Source organism: Anomaloglossus baeobatrachus, chromosome 5, assembly GCF_048569485.1.
Source record: "Anomaloglossus baeobatrachus isolate aAnoBae1 chromosome 5, aAnoBae1.hap1, whole genome shotgun sequence".
In the NCBI taxonomy this organism is placed as follows: domain Eukaryota; kingdom Metazoa; phylum Chordata; class Amphibia; order Anura; family Aromobatidae; genus Anomaloglossus; species Anomaloglossus baeobatrachus.
Genome location: NC_134357.1, coordinates 33,996,983 through 34,019,594, shown reverse-complemented (window position 1 = coordinate 34,019,594; position 22,612 = coordinate 33,996,983). Strand labels below are relative to the sequence as shown.

At 44.4% G+C, this 22,612-nt stretch overlaps 1 protein-coding gene across 2 annotated transcripts in view; it reads right to left on the bottom strand.

Annotated features, from left to right (window-relative positions):
* Positions 1–18,644, bottom strand: part of HOGA1 (4-hydroxy-2-oxoglutarate aldolase 1) — a 38,393-nt gene extending 19,749 nt beyond the window's left edge. Inside the window, exons 1-6 of one of the 2 annotated variants that reach the window (XM_075352229.1) lie at positions 18,577–18,644; positions 18,009–18,265; positions 12,458–12,586; positions 9,410–9,537; positions 9,187–9,321; positions 5,844–5,940 (exon numbers count right to left, since the gene is read on the bottom strand). In XM_075352229.1, the coding sequence (XP_075208344.1) occupies positions 5,844–5,940; positions 9,187–9,321; positions 9,410–9,537; positions 12,458–12,586; positions 18,009–18,222 (703 nt within the window). In that variant the 5' untranslated portion in view covers positions 18,223–18,265; positions 18,577–18,644. Of the gene's footprint in view, positions 1–5,843; positions 5,941–9,186; positions 9,322–9,409; positions 9,538–12,457; positions 12,587–18,008; positions 18,266–18,557 lie in introns of both variants that reach the window. The other variant, XM_075352231.1, reaches the window with a different exon arrangement.
* Positions 18,645–22,612: the final 3,968 nt, after the last annotated feature.

The window sequence follows — 22,612 nt, the reverse complement described above, 5'->3', positions numbered from 1 at the left end:
TGCAGCCGCGTCATACTCGTCGCTCCAGACTGGCCGAGGAGGGCGTGGTATCCGGATCTGTGGCATCTCACGGTCGGCCATCCGTGGGCACTACCAGACCGACCAGACTTACTGTCCCAAGGGCCGTTTTTCCATCGGAATTCTGCGGCCCTGAACCTGACTGTGTGGCCATTGAGTCCTGGATCCTAGCGTCTTCAGGATTGTCCCAAGGGGTCGTTGCCACCATGAGACAGGCTAGGAAGCCCACGTCTGCTAAGATCTACCACAGAACGTGGAGGATATTCTTATCCTGGTGCTCTGCTCAGGGAGTGTCTCCCTGGCCATTTGCATTGCCTACCTTTCTTTCTTTCCTGCAATCTGGGTTAGAAAAAGGTTTGTCGCTCGGCTCCCTTAAAGGACAAGTCTCGGCGCTATCCGTCTTTTTTCAGAAGCGTCTAGCACGACTTTCTAAGGTGCGCACGTTCCTACAGGGGGTTTGCCATATCGTTCCCCCGTACAAACGGCCGTTAGATCCATGGGATCTGAACAGGGTACTAGTTGCCCTCCAGAAGCCGCCCTTCGAGCCTCTGAGGGAGGTTTCACTTTCTAGACTATCACAGAAAGTGGCTTTTCTGGTAGCGATCACATCTCTTCGGAGAGTGTCTGAGCTGGCAGCACTATCATCCAAGGCTCCCTTCCTGGTCTTCCACCAGGACAAGGTAGTGCTGCGCCCCATTCAGGAGTTTCTCCCGAAGGTGGTATCCTCTTTTCATCTTAATCAGGATATCTCTTTGCCTTCGTTTTGTCCTCATGCAGTTCATCGGTATGAGAAGGACTTACATTTGTTAGATCTGGTGAGAGCACTCAGAATCTACATTTCCCGCACGGCGCCCCTGCGCCGTTCGGATGCACTCTTTGTCCTTGTCGCTGGTAAGCGCAAAGGCTCGCAGGCTTCTAAGGCTACCCTGGCTCGATGGATCAAAGAACCAATTCTTGAAGCCTACCGTTCTGCTGGGCTTCCGGTTCCATCAGGGCTGAAGGCCCATTCTACCAGAGCCGTGGGTGCGTCCTGGGCATTACGACACCAGGCTACGGCTCAACAGGTGTGCCAGGCAGCTACCTGGTCGAGTCTGCACACTTTCACCAAACATTATCAGGTGCATACCTATGCTTCGGCGGACGCCAGCCTAGGTAGAAGAGTCCTGCAGGCGGCAGTTGCCTCCCCGTAGGGGAGGGCTGTCTTGCAGCTCTAACATGAGGTATTTCTTTACCCACCCAGGGACAGCTTTTGGACGTCCCAATCGTCTGGGTCTCCCAATAGAGCGCCGAAGAAGAAGGGAATTTTGTTACTTACCGTAAATTCCTTTTCTTCTAGCTCTTATTGGGAGACCCAGCACCCGCCCTGTTTCCTTCGGGATTTTTGGTTTGTTTTCGGGTACACATGTTGTTCATGTTGAACGGTTTTCAGTTCTCCGATGTTACTTCGGAGTGAATTTGTTTAAACCAGTTATTGGCTTTCCTCCTTCTTGCTTTTGCACTAAAACTGGTGAGCCAGTGATCCCACTGGGGGTGTATAGCCAGAAGGGGAGGGGCCTTACACTTTTTAGTGTAATTGCTTTGTGTGGCCTCCGGAGGCAGTGCTATACACCCAATCGTCTGGGTCTCCCAATAAGAGCTAGAAGAAAAGGAATTTACGGTAAGTAACAAAATTCCCTTCTTTCTTTTGTTTACAGCTCGTTGCCTAGGAGACCGACCACCACTGCCATTTAGCTTCTAAGCACTGCGCTAAAGCTGGCCGGGATTAGAAGGTAACAGTGCTCTCTAATGATCACAGCCAGCATCAACATCAAAACAGTGCTTACAAGCTCAATAGTAAAAAAGCTTGTAAGCGCTGAGCGTGTTTTGCTATCTAGCAGCAACAGTAGTCGGTCTCCAAGGCAACAAGCTGTAAACAAAAGAAAAAAAATGTTAATATCTCAAGAATAGCTGAAAATTTTAATAAGTAGTAAATTGCAAATTTGCTCGTATTTACAAGCACAATTGGACGATACTCATTTTTGAACATGGAAATAATTCAAAACCAATCATTGCGCAAAATCAACATACTTTTCTATCTGGGTTATTTTTTATCCCACGTGCTGTCCATGGCAATAAAGTAAAAAGAGTAGCTTGTATCTGGAAACAGCGCCCCTCTTGTCTACAGGTTGTGTCAGGTATTGCAGATATGAAAATAAACTGGATTAAGTGACATTATGGACAAGTGCGGTGCTGTTTCTGGAAATGAAGGCAGCATATATATATATATATATATATATATATATATATATATATATATATATATATATATATATATATATATATATATACATATATATATATACACACACACACATATATATACATATATATGTACATATATACATATATATATATATACACATATATATACACATATATATACATACATATATATATATATATATACACACATATACACACATATATACACACACAATTAGGTCCAGAAATATTTGGACAGTGACACAAGTTTTGTTATTTTAGCTGTTTACAAAAACATGTTCAGAAATACAATTTTATATATATATATAATATGGGCTGAAAGTGCACACTCCCAGCTGCAATATGAGAGTTTTCACATCCAAATCGGAGAAAGGGTTTAGGAATCATAGCTCTGTAATGCATAGCCTCCTCTTTTTAAAGGGACCAAAAGTAATTGGACAAGGGACTCTAAGGGCTGCAATTAACTCTGAAGGCATCTCCCTCGTTAACCTATAATCAATGAAGTAGTTAAAAGTTCTGGGGTTGATTACAGGTGTGTGGTTTTGCATTTGGAAGTTGTTGCTGTGACCAGACAACATGCGGTCTAAAGAACTCTCAATTGAGGTGAAGCAGAACATCCTGAGGCTGAAAAAAAAGAAAAAATCCATCAGAGAGATAGCAGACATGCTTGGAGTAGCAAACTCAACAGTCGGGTACATTCTGAGAAAAAAGGAATTGACTGGTGAGCTTGGGAACTCAAAAAGGCCTGGGCGTCCACGGATGACAACAGTGGTGGATGATCGCCGTATACTTTCTTTGGTGAAGAAGAACCCGTTCACAACATCAACTGAAGTCCAGAACACTCTCAGTGAAGTAGGTGTATCTGTCTCTAAGTCAACAGTAAAGAGAAGACTCCATGAAAGTAAATACAAAGGGTTCACATCTAGATGCAAACCATTCATCAATTCCAAAAATAGACAGGCCAGAGTTACATTTGCTGAAAAACACCTCATGAAGCCAGCTCAGTTCTGGAAAAGTATTCTATGGACAGATGAGACAAATATCAACCTGTACCAGAATGATGGGAAGAAAAAAGTTTGGAGAAGAAAGGGAACGGCACATGATCCAAGGCACACCACATCCTCTGTAAAACATGGTGGAGGCAACGTGATGGCATGGGCATGCATGGCTTTCAATGGCACTGGGTCACTTGTGTTTATTGATGACATAACAGCAGACAAGAGTAGCCGGATGAATTCTGAAGTGTACCGGGATATACTTTCAGCCCAGATTCAGCCAAATGCCGCAAAGTTGATCGGACGGTGCTTCATAGTACAGATGGACAATGACCCCAAGCATACAGCCAAAGCTACCCAGGAGTTCATGAGTGCGAAAAAGTGGAACATTCTGCAATGGCCAAGTCAATCACCAGATCTTAACCCAATTGAACATGCATTTCACTTGCTCAAATCCAGACTTAAGACGGAAAGACCCACAAACAAGCAAGACCTGAAGGCTGCGGCTGTAAAGGCCTGGCAAAGCATTAAAAAGGAGGAAACCCAGCGTTTGGTGATGTCCATGGGTTCCAGACATAAGGCAGTGATTGCCTCCAAAGGATTCGCATCAAAATATTGAAAATAAAAATATTTTGTTTTGGGTTTGGTTTATTTGTCCAATTACTTTTGACCTCCTAAAATGTGGAGTGTTTGTAAAGAAATGTGAAAATTCCTACAATTTCTATCAGAGATTTTTGTTCAAACCTTCAAATTAAACGTTACAATCTGCACTTGAATTCTGTTGTAGAGGTTTCATTTCAAATCCAATGTGGTGGCATGCAGAGCCCAACTCGCCAAAATTGTGTCACTGTCCAAATATTTCTGGACCTAACTGTATACAGTGCCTACAAGTAGTATTCAACCCCCTGCAGATTTAGCAGGTTTACACATTCGGAAGTAACTTGGCATTGTGACATTTGGACTGTAGATCAGCCTGGAAGTGTGAAATGCAGCAAAAAAGAATGTTATTTGTTTTTTTGTTTTTTTTTTTAAATTGTGAAAAGTTTATTCAGAGGGTCATTTATTATTCAACCCCTCAAACCACCAGAATTCTGTTTGGCTCCCCTAAAGTATTAAGAAGTATTTCAGGCACAAAGAACAATGAGCTTCACATGTTTGGATTAATTATCTCTTTTTCCAGCCTTTTCTGACTAATTAAGACCCTCCCCAAACTTGTGAGCACTCATACATGGTCAACAAGGGAAAGACAAAAAGGAGCATTCCAAGGCCATCAGAGACAAGATCGTGGAGGGTCACAAGGCTGGCAAGGGGTACAAAACCCTTTCCAAGGAGTTGGGCCTACCTGTCTCCACTGTTGGGAGCATCATCCGGAAGTGGAAGGCTTATGGAACTACTGTTAGCCTTCCACGGCCTGGACAGCCTTTGAAAGTTTCCTCCCGTGCCGAGGCCAGGCTTGTCCGAAGAGTCAAGGCTAACCCAAGGACAACAAGGAAGGAGCTCCGGGAAGATCTCATGGCAGTGGGGACATTGGTTTCAGTCAATACCATAAGCAACGTACTCCACCGCAATGGTCTCCGTTCCAGACGAGCCCGTAAGGTACCTTTACTTTCAAAGCGTCATGTCAAGGTTCGTCTACAGTTTGCTCATGATCACTTGGAGGACTCTGAGACAGACTGGTTCAAGGTTGTCTGGTCTGATGAGACCAAGATCGAGATCTTTGGTGCCAACCACACACGTGACGTTTGGAGACTGGATGGCACTGCATACGACCCCAAGAATACCATCCCTACAGTCAAGCATGGTGGTGGCAGCATCATGCTGTGGGGCTGTTTCTCAGCCAAGGGGCCTGGCCATCTGGTCCGCATCCATGGGAAGATGGATAGCACGGCCTACCTGGAGATTTTGGCCAAGAACCTCCGCTCCTCCATCAAGGATCTTAAGATGGGTCGTCATTTCATCTTCCAACAAGACAACGACCCAAAGCACACAGCCAAGAAAACCAAGGCCTGGTTCAAGAGGGAAAAAATCAAGGTGTTGCAGTGGCCTAGTCAGTCTCCTGACCTTAACCCAATTGAAAACTTGTGTAAGGAGCTCAAGATTAAAGTCCACATGAGACACCCAAAGAACCTAGATAACTTGGAGAAGATCTGCATGGAGGAGTGGGCCAAGATAACTCCAGAGACCTGTGCCGGCCTGATCAGGTCTTATAAAAGACGATTATTAGCTGTAATTGCAAACAAGGGTTATTCCACAAAATATTAAACCTAGGGGTTGAATAATAATTGACCCACACTTTTATGTTTAAAATTTATTAAAATTTAACTGAGCAACATAACTTGTTGGTTTGTAAGATTTATGCATCTGTTAATAAATCCTGCTCTTGTTTGAAGTTTGCAGGCTCTAACTTATTTGCATCTTATCAAACCTGCTAAATCTGCAGGGGGATGAATACTACTTGTAGGCACTGTATATATAGATATTATATATATTATATATACACATACATACATACATACATACATACATACATACATACATATATATATCAATTGCTAGGATTACACTTACCAATGGAGTATCCGGCCAGGAGGAATCCTGCAGATCCAGACAACACCTGGAAGTCCAGGTGCCGGGTTCTGTGAATAATCAGGCCCACACGTGTGATCTGAAGCAGAAATAGAAAAATGATAAATTACCATAGTGACGTCATCACTGTCACCATTTCTACAGTTATATAGACACTGGAGTCACATTCAGACCTTTATACAAACAAGTCGATTTGGGTTTTATGTTGTTTCCGCCTTTGGGTCTAAGAGAACAGGCTCAAGACTCCATGAAGTCCAGTTTTTACAATTTTTGGGTTATATGTCCCTTTTTATTTGATGTATGGTACCAGAAATTAAAAGTTCACCTGCAGTTTTCTGTACAGAGAGCGGATAGCCTCATAGACATTTTCCCTGGTGGGCTTGAGGAGCCCAACGTGGCCAAAGCCACAAGGATGTAAACCAGATTTGATAAATGTTCCAATAGGCCTTCAATGTTGGACAGTTTCCGCTTAAAGGGGATGTCTTAAAACAAAACGGGTCTGTGACATAGAAGGGCATAGGAGAGTTTACAATGTAATTAAAGGGGATGTACATATATTATCTCTAGCTGGATGTTGGATATCATCTGATTTCTTCTGGCTTATGAACGGCCAGTCGCACCCTTTTTGCAGTGGTCAGGACAAAAAGTGTAGCTGACTATAGGGAAGGTATATTAGGCATTAGGACACAGGTATGATCATTGAGGCAACTTGGCTGCATTTCTTATTGGAAGGCAAAATGATCTTAAAGACGACTGTATTTGTTTTATCAGAACTAAACGCCGCTTTTCTCCTGAATCCGACATTGGTTTTCTTTTGTTCCAGCGCCTCTCCGTTCCTGAGAAATGAAAATCTATTCTTGTTTGCCAAAAGGGTGTGGTCTTCAAAGAGAAGAGTCTAGGACCACCCCCCCTTTGGCTAACAAGACTAGATTTACATACAAGTAAAAGGGGAGGGGCATATCTCATTGCATTTAAATCAGATACAACAGTTACTGGAAATTGACAGGTCCTCTATAAAGCCATGAGAGTTTCAGGTTGCTGCCTCATGCTTTACACTGCAGCTCAGATTTGTCCAGATAGGTTGATATTCATAAGAACAAGCTGTGCAGGTCAAGGCATTGAGAGTTGAATTCCATTGCAACAAAAATAAAAACCATTGTAATCCGTTAAACCATCACTGCTGATCAGAGTGGAGGCGACTGAGCCGCAGCACCAGGCACAGTCACAACAGTATGCATGACACTTGGTATTAAACATACTGCGCTTGGGTCTAATATTGTACTAGTATAATATATTTAGTTGTACTATTTGTTTGATTATGGTACTGTTTGAACTGAGCTTGGTTCTTGTGCTTTACATATGGACTGAGTTTTGTTCTGTACTGTACATACATAGCTAGGTTGTTATGCTGTTTTGAGCTGCAGTCTGTTATGGAGTGTACTCAGCATGGTCCTTGTGCTGTATCTATGTAATGAATTTGTTCCAAGTATTGTATGTTTCTGCTTTGTCTTTGTGCTGTATATACAGTGGATGAAAAACGTATTGAACATGTCACAAGTTTTCTAAGTAAATATATTTCTAAAGGTACTACGCTCTACCTCAGCACATCAGACTCTCCCCTACTGTGGAAAGCTTCAAGAGGAAACTCAAGACCCACCTCTTCCAACAAGCCTACAACCTACAATAGCCCTCAGTCCAGTAGACCACTGCGCAACCAACTCTGTCCTCACCTATTGTACCATCACCCATTCCCTGTAGACTGTGAGCCCTCGCGGGCAGGGTCCTCTCTCCTCCTGTAGACTGTGAGCCCTCGCGGGCAGGGTCCTCTCTCCTACTATACCAGTCTGTTGTGTACTGTTAATGATTGTTGTACGTATACCCTCTTTCACTTGTAAAGTGCCATGGAATAAATGGCGCTATAATAATAAATAATAATAATAATAATACTATTGACATGAGTTTCTCATAAGATGTTGGTAACAACGCCCTTGAATATGCTTTTTGTTCAGCAATGGAGTGTTGCATGGTTAGCATGCATACAGGCCATGGTTGAGTGCATTACTTATTGTTTTCTTTGAAACAATTGTACCTGCTGAATCCAAATCTTTCTGTAGGTTTCCACTGATGGTATTTGGCCCCTTGGACAACTCTCCTGATAATTATTTTCACTCTTCTGTCTGAAATCTTGCAGGGAGCACCTCATTATGGCCAGTTTATGCTGAAAGAATGTTCTTTCCATTTCCAAATTATGGTCCCAACAGTGCTCACTGTAACCTTCAGTAGTTTAGAAATTCTTCTGTAACCAATCTCATCAATACATTTTGCAACAATAAGATTGTGAAGGTCTTGAGGCAGCTCACTGGTTTTACCCATCCTGAGAGGTTTCTTGTGTGGCACCTTGGTATTGACATTTTTTAAGCCCATCAATTGAACCAGCTGATATTTTCACTAAGTGCCAGGATTGCTTTCTAACTACTGATAGATTTCAGCTGGCGTCATGACTTTATATGGCTTATTACACATCTTTCTTCATGTATTCAATACTTTTTCCCTATGTCATTTCTCATTATTACACATAACTTAATATGGTTTGATTTCTTTGCCTGTGTGGATTGGATGAGTTGTTACTGACATCTGGTGAGAAATCATGTCAATAGCAGCTTTAGAAATAAATTTACTTAAAAAATTAGTGACATGTTCAATTCTTACTTCAACCACTGTATATTTTAGCCAAGTGATAAGATCTATTAGCCACTGGGAACATTAACATCCAAATCATCTGACACGTATGTAAAGAAATAGATATTGTCACGGTTCCAATACGCGGAGCACTTTGTGTTATATTCTGCCTTGTTCTCCTGCAGAGACGGTAATTGCTGTTCCTTCGCGCAGAGCCTTTTGCACGTTGGAGGCTCTGCTGTTTGTCTTGAACACCTATGAACAGGTTGTCTCTCTGCTCTGGGTTCTACGCTGGTCATGGAAGGTGCCTACGCACATGCTCCTCGTTCCGGGTGATTGATGGGTGAGTGATCTGATTTTGGCTCTTGACTATGGACTGTTGTTGACCCCTCTCTGCCAGTTTCCCTGTTTTTGTCATTACCTCCTGGCTTCTGACCTCGGACTTCCTCCTGACCACGTCCCCGCCTGCTCCCTGTATCCTGAACGTACTCTCCTGGAATCCTGACCCTCGGCTTGTATCTTGACCTCGTCTCTGTCTGATCCCAGTATCCTGTTGTCCGACTACCTCTCCATTCACTGCACACAAGTGTGTCTAGCGCCACCTAGTGATAGACATCACAGATATTCTATCCAGTTAGTGACTTACATCTCCTCCACTATCCTTGATCCCTATGATATTTGGGTGTTCGGCCAAAGTAACAACAGCGTCGACAGGCAGGTCCAGCCCTGTGTTTCCGGGCACACTGTAGAGGATAACCGGTACAGGGGAGGAGTCTGCAACCTAAAATTAGGAAAAGTGATAAAGTTTGGCAAGCAATTTACAGTAACATACCTGCGCCCAAATATCCACTCCTCTCCTATAACAATACCTTAGTGTAATGGTGTACCAGAGCTGAGCTGGTCATTCTCCCTCGATAGTAGCAGGGTGTCACCACCAGAACGGCCTCTGCTCCGGCGTCCCCCATCTGACGGCTCATTTCTATGGTGGCCTGTGTAGCTTGGAACAGAATAGGAAGGAATATAATATGAGCACATGCCGGAATTGACAATCGGCGCAAGCTCAGAAGATAGGGGCCTACCCAAGCCCCTGAACCAGATGTCAATGATGACTCTACCCCCTGATGAGCTCTCATTTGAGAATTGCCTCACACAATACAGGGGTCTTCTTTAACCAGAATGGATATCTCATATGGTGGCCAAAGGCATTGCAACAGTATGGATAGACGATTGCCTTGTCGTGTTATTTTGTCCATGTTGGGTCATAAGAAATCACAAATATGAAAATAGATCGAAGCATGAAACTTCTTTTGTAAGTTGATGTCATGGGGTTTGAGGGAATAACTGGGGATCGGGGCTCCTAAACTGGCCCTCAGGCTAGGGAAGCCCTAGCTGGCCCTGATTCCAGAGATACTTCTGATGGTGAAGATGTCTAGGCCGTCATTCTTGCCCTGATCGTGGATAGCCCTGCACTAATAACCCCAGGGGAGGGCCGAGACAGGCATGGTTGAACCCACAGATAAGGATAAATGGGGAAACCAAAACTATCACACAGCTAGCACACAAGGAGATATAAGACAATATGTGATAAGGAGGAAATAAAGAGCAGGAAGGAAATAACCAGATGATGAGAAGGTTTCCACAGCATGCAATAAATCACCAGCAACTGGAACACAACAGCACAAAGACTGGGTTAGCAAAAGCTATATACAGACCGGGTTAGCAAAAGCTATAGTCGGCATGGGAAGACAGATTCCTCCTTCTTAAAAAAGTGGAGAGTAACTGATAGGTCTGTCAAAACATGTGATTCAAAAGGTAATCCGTGGGCTAGCAAAAATTAATTCCTGCTAGTACGATCGCTAATGAGCACACAGCTGGTGAACGCCCGAGCCTGCCTGTGCAACTCAGAAGAATGGCGTGTAAAAGTCTGTACAGTGTCTGATGCCGCCATTACACTTGACAAGTTTATAGCCAAACACCGTGTGACAGGTGAATCCAAACTGTCTAGGTTTGTTAGTAAAAAGTCTCCTAAAAATAGGGTGTTTTACTACTCAATTTGTTGTCATCGGACGAAAAGTGTTCAGTTTACCTGCACTGCCCCCACAGGAACATCGAGGCATTACACTGTACTGACTGAAATCAATAGGCTGCTCATGTAATGTACAAAAAAAAGCCGGGTCCTCCAGGACAGGAGACCATCACTAATATTTAGAAAAGAGTTTTCGAAATCAGACAACTTTAAAAAAAAAATTATATATATATATATATATATATATATATATATATATATCAGCTTTACCCATAATTACCAATCAGATGTGGATTTCTAGAAACGCCATTATCTCTATAAATGCAGCTATTAAAGTCTCAAGGGAGGATAAAGACCCTCGAGAGATGCACAGGGCTCATCAAATCTGCATTTTGCTCTTCTCCTATTTCCTCAGCTGTCTGGAAGGAGGTTGATTTCTTAATCTTTGGTGACAATTGTGACTCCCGTTAATCACGCGGTAGGCCATTCCACTTCCAACCATAATAATGTGGCTGCAGGGTCCAGCCGTTCCCGGTAAATCATCCCCCTGTTGGAGTTCATCAGTCTAGAATTATTAAAGTTTTACAGTCGTGTGATATTTTTTTTGGCCTAAGTTAGGGGACAGAGGACAGGCCAGGAAAAATTGTGGACAGCCATAGAGAACAGGACCGAAAAGAACACCACAGTGCACTGTAATGGGAGCCTTGGGGGGTACTGGTATGGAGGGACTGCGGCTGGCACTGGTATGGAGGGACTGCGGCTGGCACTGGTATGGAGGGACTGCGGCTGGCACTGGTATGGAGGGACTGCGGCTGGCACTGGTATGGAGGGACTGCGGCTGGCACTGGTATGGAGGTACTGCAATATTATGGGACACTATTGTCGGTACAATTATGGAGGTACTATGGCTGATAAAGTTACTTTTGTACTGTGGGTGGTGCTTTTATGATGGCACTATGGATCTTATTGGAGCGGAGTGGGTGATGTTGGTAAGGAAGAATTGTGTGCGACACAATTATGGAGCATTGTGGGTGGCACGGTTATGAAGAAACTATGGGTGACACTATCATGGAGCTATGTGGTTGGCACTGTTACGAAGATACTATGGGTGACATTATCATGGAGCATTGCGGATGGCACTGTTATGAAGATAATATGGGTGACATTATCATGGAGCATTGCGGATGGCACTGTTATGAAGATAATATGGGTGACATTATCATGGAGCATTGTGGATGGCACTGTTATGAAGATACTATGGGTGACACTATCATGGAGCATTGCGGATGGCACTGTTATGAAGATAATATGGGTGACATTATCATGGAGCATTGCGGATGGCACTGTTATGAAGATAATATGGGTGACATTATCATGGAGCATTGCGGATGGCACTGTTATGAAGATACTATGGGTGACATTATCGTGGAGCATTGTGGATGGCACTGTTATGAAGATACTATGGGTGACATTATCGTGGAGCATTGTGGATGGCACTGTTATGAAGATACTATGGGTGACATTATCGTGGAGCATTGTGGATGGCACTGTTACGAAGATACTATGGGTGACACTATCATGGAGCATTGTCGGTGGCACTGTTACGAAGATACTGTGGATGGCACTGTTGTGGATATATTTTGGCTTATACTATTACTGAAGTACTGTGAGTGTCATTGGTATGGAATTACCATGTGCCACACTTATGGAGATACTATTGGTGATACTGTTACTAGAGAAGTGAGCTTGGAACTGGTATGAAAGTACAAGGACAAGGCGTGATTGTGGCCAGATGACTGTGGGACCCTGCGGTGCGATCAGATGAATGTGCAATGTTTACAGCCGGCATTAAACACATAAGGGGAATAGATGAAAGCTATGGTGTACACACATTCACATCCTGATCCCGCTATAAGGAGCTTCTCCTTCGGGAGCTTCTGGCGGACCCGGTGCACCACCTCCAGCCTCTCCTCCCTGCTCAGGTACGCATATTCTCCATTTGACCCTTGAACAACTATGCCTGTAAAACAAAACATGGTTATTACATTGGGGCATTTTCGACCACCACCCTATCTTCCAAAATTCCTCTAATTCTGCAAAAACATGATCTGGTGCCTGATTATCAGATATTCTGGATTATTGGAGATAAAAAAACTGCATTGAAAAAGTATACACACCCCGTGAATGTTTCCAATTTTTTTTCACATTACACTCACAAGCTTAAAATGTATTTTATTGGGATTTTATGTGATATACCATCACTAAGTAACAAGTATTCTGTATGTAACCCCCTTCTCATGCACAGCACCATGGAATCAATGGTGCTCTATAAATAAATAATAATAATAACAAGTAATTACGAAGTAGAAAGGAAATGATACAGGGTTTTCTAAATATCTGAAAATTGTGACGTGCATTTGTATTAAGCCCCCAGGAGTCAATATTTTCTAGAATCACCTTTGGCTGCAACTCCTGCGGTGAGTCTTTTGGGGATGTCTCTTCCAGCTTAGCACATCTACAGGTGACATTTTTGCCCCTTCTTTGCACACAAGCTCTCGCTCAGTGAGATTGGATGGAGACGTCTGTGATCAGGTCTTGTCACAGATTCTCAATGGGATTTGGGTCTGGACTGTGGCTGGTCCACTCACATACAGGAATATGCTCTGATCTAAACCCTCCATTGTAGATCTGGCAGTATGCTTAGAGTCGTTGTCCTGCTGGAAGGTGAATCTACGGCCCTGTCTCATGACTTTTCCAGCCTCTAACAGGCTTTCTTCCAGGATTGCCCTGTATTTAGTTTTCCATCACCTCTGACCAGCTTCCCTGCCGCTGCTGAAGAAAAGCCTCCCCACAGCAGTATGCTGCCTCCACCATGTGTGACTGTGGGGATGGTGTTTTCAGCATGATGTGCAGTGTTAGTTTTCCGCCACACATAGCGTTTTGCATTTAGTCCAAAAACCATAAGTCTACTTTGCTCTCATCTGAACAGAGAACACGCGTCCACATGCTCGCTGTGTCCCCTATATGGCATTCAGTAGCCACTGGACCATAGACTTGTAATCTGTCTCTTACCTTGCATTCCTGGTGGCTGTACTCATTAATAGGTTCAGTACAACATCATACATTGTGGTGTGATGCACACTCATGCGGCTAAACAGAAGAGGCAGAATGTGGTTCTGGTCTCGTGGCTACGGAATACTGATGTGGCCACTGGATCTTGTAAATCTTTTTTGCACAGCTCTATATATTACGTATCCCCTATCCATTCCTTCTCTTCCAGGACAACATTTGTTGGGGAAGATGGAGAGCCCCCATATAGATTCAGTTTTCATCTACATGAATCCAATGTGTATGGAGGGCTTAAAGGGGTTGTCCATCTCTGGGGACAATTTGTGCTTTTTTTCTGTTTGTTAAAATGGTTTTTGCACTACTTTTACATTGATGGCCTGTCCTTAGGATAAGTCATCAATGTCTGATCGTCCAATCCGACACCCCCCCCCGTCAATCAGGTGCTCTCGGAACCGGAGGTGACAGCTGGAAATGCTCAGTTCCGGCACTGCTCCGTCTTCTGATAGCGGCTGCGGCCGGGTACTGCACATCCGCCTTCTATTGATTTGAATGGGAGGTGATGTGTAGTACCCAGCCGCGGTCACTATCAGAAGACGGGGCAAATCCAGAACTGAGCATTTCCTGCCGCCACCGGTACAGACAACAGCTAACTGGCGGGGATGTCGGACCAGGCTTATCAGACGTTGATGACCTATTCTAAGGCCAGGCCATCAATGTACAAGTAGTGGAAAAAAAAACTCTTTAAAAACATATGTAATTTTTTGCAATTGGGTTTCGTTAAAAAATGTTTGCACCATTTCACTTTTACAGACTTTTTTTTCCCCCGGACATTCAACTTTGATGTGACCGGTGGTCATAAATCAGCTGAGAGCCCCTAAAAAAAAAAAGACATACCGTATACACACGTGGTCAAAATTGTTGATATCCCTTGTTTAATGAAAGAAAAACCCACAATGGTCACAGAAACAACTTAAATCTGACAAAAGTAAGAAATAAAAAAATCTATTTACTAATTACTTTCTCTTTAGCACCACACCTGTGCACAGGATGCTTGCGGTATTACACCTCAGCCTGATACTTCAATAGGGCTGGGCTGCAATTCCACACGCTTCCTGCAGACATTGGTGGCGCAGTTTTGTTTTTTGTTTTTTAAAAGCAGCCATGCTTTTCTAAATCTGTACAAGAGAAGGCAATTAATAAAGAAATAAAGAAGCTTCCGTCTGAAATCTCACACTCATAGAATTTGGCTGCAAGGCCTATCCTAATTTATAGTTATGCAAAGTGATAATGTGATAATCCCACCCTGCTGAAGCCTCGTGTGTCAGCACGATCCCATTATGCAATACCTAATACCGCAGGGGGATCTTCACCACCAGTAATTTACATGAATATGTGACTATTCTTAGTTTTATCATGATGAGCCTCATTACGATCGGGCGCTAATCTGTATCAGTCTCTTCTATAGTCACATGCACTGTTGGAAACCCTATATGTAAGAATCACACTTAAGCCATGGATCAAGATGTAATGATGCCACTTTTAAAGGGGTTGTCCAGAACTAGAAACGAGAATAATTTTTACAGAAGCACCTGTCTAATGGCTGTGCCTGATATTGCAGCTCCGCTCTACACACTTAAAAAGGACCTGTCACTTGCTATAAATATATACTTTTTTTTTACCTGGTGTAAATGCCGCTGTTCTCCTGAATCCGGCGTTGTTTTTCTTTTGTTCCTGCGCCTCTCCATTCCGGAGATATGGCCTTTTTTCCCCAGTGTATAAATCTAGCCTTGTCTGTCAAGTGGGAGTGGTCTTCAGCTCCCTTTTAAGGGCATCTTCCTGAGGATCACACCTACTTGCCTAACAAGGCTATATTTATACACAGGAGAAAAAGGGCCATATCTCAGGAATGGAGAGGCGCAGGAATAAAAGAAAAACAATGCCGGATTCAGGAGAACAGCGGCATCTACACCAGGAGAACAAAATACATATTTATGGCAAGTAAAAAGTCTTCTATAAATATAGCTATTCAAAATTCATCCTGTAAAGTTGTTTTTTTTTTATAATATCCAGGACAACACGTGTACATTCCCAAAATATTATAAATTTATAATTATTTTTACAAAATAAAAATATTTTTAAATTTATTTTTATAAAATAATATTCTAGTAAACTGTAGAAGAAGGATATTGGGGGTCAGGACTAAATATAGAGCATGGACAAAAAGAGAAATGTGTCATTGGGTCTCATATTTTCTGCACTCTAATATCCTCCCTGGTGGATGGGGAGAAATGCAACACATAATGCTATTTGTACCATTAATTAGGCACTTTATGGCAGCATTATATGTGCACAATATGACCCTCAGTGTCTGCCTACAGTTCAACCCCTACCAAACGCAGCTCTACCGGTAAATTTAGTAGGATATTTCCCCAAGGGATGTTTCCACTGCAGGATCTACACAGCAGAAAAGTTGCATAGAAATCAGCAGCAGAAAAAGTGCGGAGATTATGCAAATTTCAATTGATTGAAATTTCAATAAATGTCAGCATCAATTGTTTTAGGCCGTGAGCAGGCGCTGAGTATTTGGTGCAGAAATTTTATGCATGAAATTTGCACCTTCTGGAAGAAAAACCGCAACAAAAACACTGTTTTTTTACATCCGTTTTTCATAATAAAGTCAATGGTTGAAAGGGCTGAAAAACGCACCAAGAATTGAGATGCTGCAGATTATTTTCAGCACCAAATCTGCAAGGAAAAAATAAGGCTATGTGCCCACGTAGCGTTTTTCATGTTTATTTCCTTGCTTATTTTAATTAATACAAGCCAGGAGAAAGAATCCCAGCAAAGTCTATGAGATTCGTGACGTGCTGTGCGCACGCTACTTCTTTTTTTCTTGCAGATTTTGTTGCTAAAAGAAAAAAAAAAAAAAGGAAGCAGCATGTCAATTGTTTCTGTGTTTCTATAATCCCCTGCAATGCTTTATCACTACAGTGGATTATACAGCATGGTGTGTGAGGCGATCCATAGCTCAGAAACCCGGGATCTTCATGGTAACGACCTAGGGTTACAATGGCAGCGATCAGGTTCCTGTGATCATATAAGTGATTCCTCTCCCTTCCTTCTGAATGCTGCGATCGCACTGATTGCAGGATTCAGGGGGTTAAACTGCCGGGAGTGGCGCGGGGACAGCTCCAGGCAGTGATAGCCAGGTTCAGGCTGCAACATCAGCTGCAGACCCGGCGGCGATCGTGGGGATACCGCACCTGAACCCCTGCGCCCACCATGATTAAGAAAAAGAAAAAAAAAAAAAAACACACAAAAAGAAGGGGAAAAAAAAAAATGAATATGAAAAAACGTGCAAACCCAATAAAAAATGTTTTTTTTTCAGCTGCTTTTTTTCCCCAGCCAAAACAGAAAAAAAACACATGAAAAAAAGCAACGTGGGCACAAAACTTCAGGAGTCGCATAGACTTTTCTGGTATAAGAATAGACATGCAGATTTGTGACAAATCTGCATCAGAAAATGAATAAAAAAAAGCATCAAAAAGCGCAGTGTGCACACAGCCTTATGCCGTGGATTATTGCTTGCACCCCTAGCCGCCTAATAGGGCAGAGATAGGGAATGGATGAGCGAGCATTGTCTGCACACTCCTATACACATGAACAGAAGGAGCCATGCATCTGCTGCTGCCTCAATTCCCAGGGATAACGTGCTACTATCCTGCTCATCCGCCATAAATGTAAAAGAACAGATGACCCCTTTAAGGGCTTTTGCGCAGGTGCTGTATGGATGGACCATACCAGTCTTGATCTAATGTATTAAACAATGTGCACACGCTGCAGTTTTGTGCCTTCAGCGAAAAACGCACCTCTGGCCGAAAAACACATAAAAAAAACCCCCACATACGTTTTTGCTGCGTTTCGGTGCGTTTTTTGGTAAGTTTTCGGTGCTTTTTTTACGGTTTTCAATGGCAAAATGCAGGTCAAAAACAAAATTGACATGCTGCTTCTATTTTCTGAACCCAAAACTGCCAAGAAAAAAGAAGCAACGTGCGCACAGCACTTCAGAATTCTCAGACTTTGCTGGGGAAGGAAATGCATGCAGTTTTGGGGAGCAAACTGCATCAAAAAATGCGGCAAAAAAAGCAGCGTGTGCACAGGGCCTTAGAGAGCAGCACAACCGTCCAAGACACCTACTGGGAAGGGATTCAGACTCTACATACTGTATAACTGATCCTTCATTCCCACAGGAGATGCATCTGACAGCCGCGCACCCATCTTTCTATAATGTAATAACCATGCACGCTCTGCTGCTCCGATCGTGCATGTAAATGGGGCAGAATAGTCAAATCCTGGCCCCAAAAAATACGCACCTCGAAACGGAACGCTGGAGTACTTCTGCAGGTTCTGCTCCAGCTTGTCATAGTCCACCTGTTCCCGGTCATTGAAGGGGGTTGATATAGGAGGGTAGATGCCGGAGATGTCCAGGGCAGGTTTTGTGCTGTCGGCCAGCTTGTGCATAAGCCTGGGGGTCCCAGCGCTGCAGAATCCCCTCGTAAGGATCGGGAGCAGAGATCTGAGCAGCATTGCTGGAGCTGGATTCCTCCTCAGTGAGAGTCTCCCAGCTGGCCTGGAAAGAGCTAATCATTAATACAGGATCATCATGCGCTGTGTTACTCAAGACACCATGATATAAACAAGAAGAGGCGGACAGGACACCGGTGCAGCCTGGGGCCAAAATGTAAGGGGACCACCTTTATCTGCAATTTTGCATTTGCCCTGTATCAGCTCTTGGGCTGCAGAGGGCCCAAATATTTCTTGCACAGAGGCCTCTTCTGTCTGTGTCCACAGTGCACACAACTAAGTTTTGCTTCCGGTTCTGCTGACTGTAGGACTGAAAGCATGGCAGCTATAGCACTTACTTATGGAGAAACCACAAACCTCTCCGGATCCTTGTTCTCAGGCCTCCCCTGTTCACACAGAGCTCCCCGCAGCACCCCCTGCTGGTTCAGTGGCTGTATACTGCATATACCCATGCAATGCTTGCTGGGAAAAGTACACTTTGCAATTCATTAAAACTGTTCAGACGTAACCCTGAGTTCACATGTCTAGTAATCATCCACCAGAAAGGATCCACCTACAATCCTTTGGCAAAAAAGATCTGCAAACACAACTGTATTATCCATTTTGAAAAAATTAATTCTTGCAGGATCCGTGTTTTTAACATTGGAGCATTTAGTCGTCCGTTTTTCTTGCATTTTTAAATAATCCGTTCTTTTCTTACGGGATCAGTGTCAAATGGGAGAAAAATAGGAATCCATTAACAGATCCATTTTCTATAGACTCCAGTGTTAAAATAAAAAACGGATCATGGTAAAGTCAATGTTTTCACAATGCATCGTTGCTGGATCCGTTCTAATGGATGATTACTGGACGTGTGAACTCCGCCTTGTTGTATCTAGTATTCATTTGTATGTATCTTTTTCTTTATTTTTGTTTTCCTTTTCTCATTGTTTGTTGCAAAGTTCCAGGGTAAATACAATGTATCACCCCCAAGGGTTTATCTATACTAGATGCAACAGTGACAAACTTACAGCTCGTTTAAAAGAACTGAGAGTCCTCAGTAGTTGATACATTTTAATAGCTAAAGGCCGCTTTACACGCTGCGATATTGGTACCGATATCGCTAGCGTGGGTACCCGCCCCCATCGGTTGTGCGACACGGGCAAATTGCTGCCCGTGGAGCACAACATCGTGCAGACCCGTCACACGTACTTACCTGCCCTGCGGCGTCGCTGTGACCGGCGAACCGCCTCCTTTCTAAGGGGGCGGTTCGTTTAGTGTCACAGCGATGTCACAGCAGCGTCACTGAACCGCCGCCCAATAGGAGCGGAGGGGCGGAGATGAGCGGGACGAACATCCCGCCCACCTCCTTCCTTCCTCATTGCGGGCGGCCGCAGGTAAGGAGAGGTTCCTCGTTCCTGCGGTGTCACACGTAGCGATGTGTGCTGCCGCAGGAACGAGGAACTACATCGTACACCGAGCAGCAACGATATTCGAGAATAGAGGGGATGTCACCGATGAGTGATTTTGAACGTTTTTGCGACGATTCAAACTCGCTCATAGGTGTCACACGCAACGGCATCACTAAAGCGACCGGATGTGCGTCAAAAATTCCCTGCCCCAACGAGATCACTTGGGCGATGTCACAGCGTGTAAAGCGGCCTTAACTGAAAAGATGGTAATAATAGCAAGCTTTCGAGACTACTCAGGTCTCTTCATCAGGCATAGTATCACCATGCCTGATGAAGAGACCTGAGTAGTCTCGAAACCTTGCTATTATTACCATCTTTTCAGTTAGCCATTAAAAGGTATCAGCTACTGAGGACTCTCAGTTCTTTTAAACAAACTTTTTTTTATCTCTACTGGTTAACACGGTACAAAGATATATTTTACCTGTATCAAACTTACAGCTGTGAGAAGTATAAGGTCTACACATTCCTGCAGCCTCTGGATCTATAAATGAATGCTCTATTTGCAGACAGCAAACAGATCTTATGCGGGCTTTACACGTTACGATCTATCGTGCAATTGCATGAGCGATCGTACCCGCCCCCGTCGTTTGTGCGTCACGGGCAATTGATTGCCCGTGGCGCACAAAGTCGTTAACCCTCCGTCACACGCACTTACCTCCCATGCGACGTCGCTGAGGGCGGCGAACATCCTCTTCCTGAAGGGGGAGGGATGTTCAGCGTCACAGCGACGTCACACAGCCACCGGCCAGTAGAAGCGGAGGGGCGGAGATGAGCGGGACGTAAAATCCCGCCCACCTCCTTCCTTCCACATAGCCGGCGGGAGCCGCAGGACGCAGGTAAGATCTGTTCATCGTTCCCGTGGTGTCACATGGAGCGACGTGTGCTGCCACGGGAACGATGAGCAACCGGCGCCATGGTTAATAAACAATTTTATGAAACCTAGCGACCAGTACACGTCTCACGATTTGTGAGCGATACTGCGTCGCTAGTAGGTGTCACACAGACCGACGTCGCAAGCGATGCCGGATGTGCGTCACAAAAACCGTGACCCCGACGATCTGTCGCACGATAGATCGTCTCGTGTAAAGCCCGCATTAGAGTAGGGATTGAAACATCAAGACCCCAATGAATTTGATGCACCTTACCGCAGTACACGCTTTAGCACACTCTTGATGAAATGTGGCCAAAGTTTGGGGAAAAAAAATTCACAGATTCTTATTTCAGAATTTTTTAAATTAATTTAATTAAGACAAATGCTGATTGCACCTTGAAGCACTGAGATGTCTGTGAACAAAATAATTGCTGCATTCATCAAATGGATCTGCCTGTACTACCATGTGACAGAGCGGCCGGTGGTGCAGAGCTCATTGATACCAGTGCATCGTGTAATAGAACCCACCGGGGTAACAAGTTCATTCATGGCATTTCTTCCTCCATCACAGAGGAGAAGTTGGGGTTAATGCTGCGCTGTCGCCAAGAAGGAGGAAACAAATGTTGATTTGATAATATAAATGTTTTATTCCACAGGTCTACACGTTTCAGGGTTCAAGACCCCTTATTCAGGACCAAAAAAACTCAACAGTACATCAATAGAGGCACCGAGTGCTGAGGAACAGAGGGCAGAACAGTCACCACCGCTCTGCTGACCCCAAAACTGCAGAGTCCAGACCTCCTCTGGTAACATCAGCACAAACACTGCACCCACCGGGAGCTTCATGACCGAACAGCTGAAGCCGTACATCACCAAGCACAATGCCGAGCCGTACATGACCAAGCACAATGCCGAGCCGTACATGACCAAGCACAATGCCGAGCCGTACATCACCAAGCACAATGCCGAGCCGTACATGACCAAGCACAATGCCGAGCCGTACATCACCAAGCACAATGCCGAGCCGTACATCACCAAGCACAATGCTGAGCCGTACATCACCAAGCACAATGCTGAGCCGTACATCACCAAGCACAATGCTGAGCCGTACATCACCAAGCACAATGCCGAGCCGTACATCACCAAGCACAATGCCGAGCCGTACATCACCAAGCACAATGCTGAGCCATACATCACCAAGCACAATGCCGAGCCATACATCACCAAGCACAATGCCGAGCCGTACATCACCAAGCACAATGCCGAGCCGTACATCACCAAGCACAATGCCGAGCCGTACATCACCAACCACAATGCTGAGCCGTACATCCCTAAGCACAATGCCGAGCCGTACATCCCTAAGCACAATGCCGAGCCGTACATCACCAAGCACAATGCCGAGCCGTACATCACCAAGCACAATGCCGAGCCACACATCACCAAGCACAATGCCGAGCCGTACATCACCAAGCACAATGCCGAGCCGTACATCACCAAGCACAATGCTGAGCCATACATCACCAAGCACAATGCTGAGCCATACATCACCAAGCACAATGCCGAGCCGTACATGACCAAGCACAATGCCGAGCCATACATCACCAAGCACAATGCTGAGCCGTACATCACCAAGCACAATGCCGAGCCGTACATCACCAAGCACAATGCTGAGCCATACATCACCAAGCACAATGCTGAGCTGTACATCACCAAGCACAATGCCGAGCCGTACATCACCAAGCACAATGCTGAGCCGTACATCACCAAGCACAATGCTGAGCCGTACATCACCAAGCACAATGCCGAGCCATACATCACCAAGCACAATGCTGAGCTGTACATCACCAAGCAGAATGCCAAGCCACACATCACCAAGCACAATGCTGAGCCGTACATCACCAAGCACAATGCTGAGCCGTACATCACCAAGCACAATGCTGAGCCGTATATTACCAAGCACAATGCCGAGCCGTACATCACCAAGCACAATGCTGATCGTTGGATGGAGCAGTGTAAAGTTGTCACCACTGGACACTGGAGGAGACGTGTTCCGTGCAGTGATGGATCACAC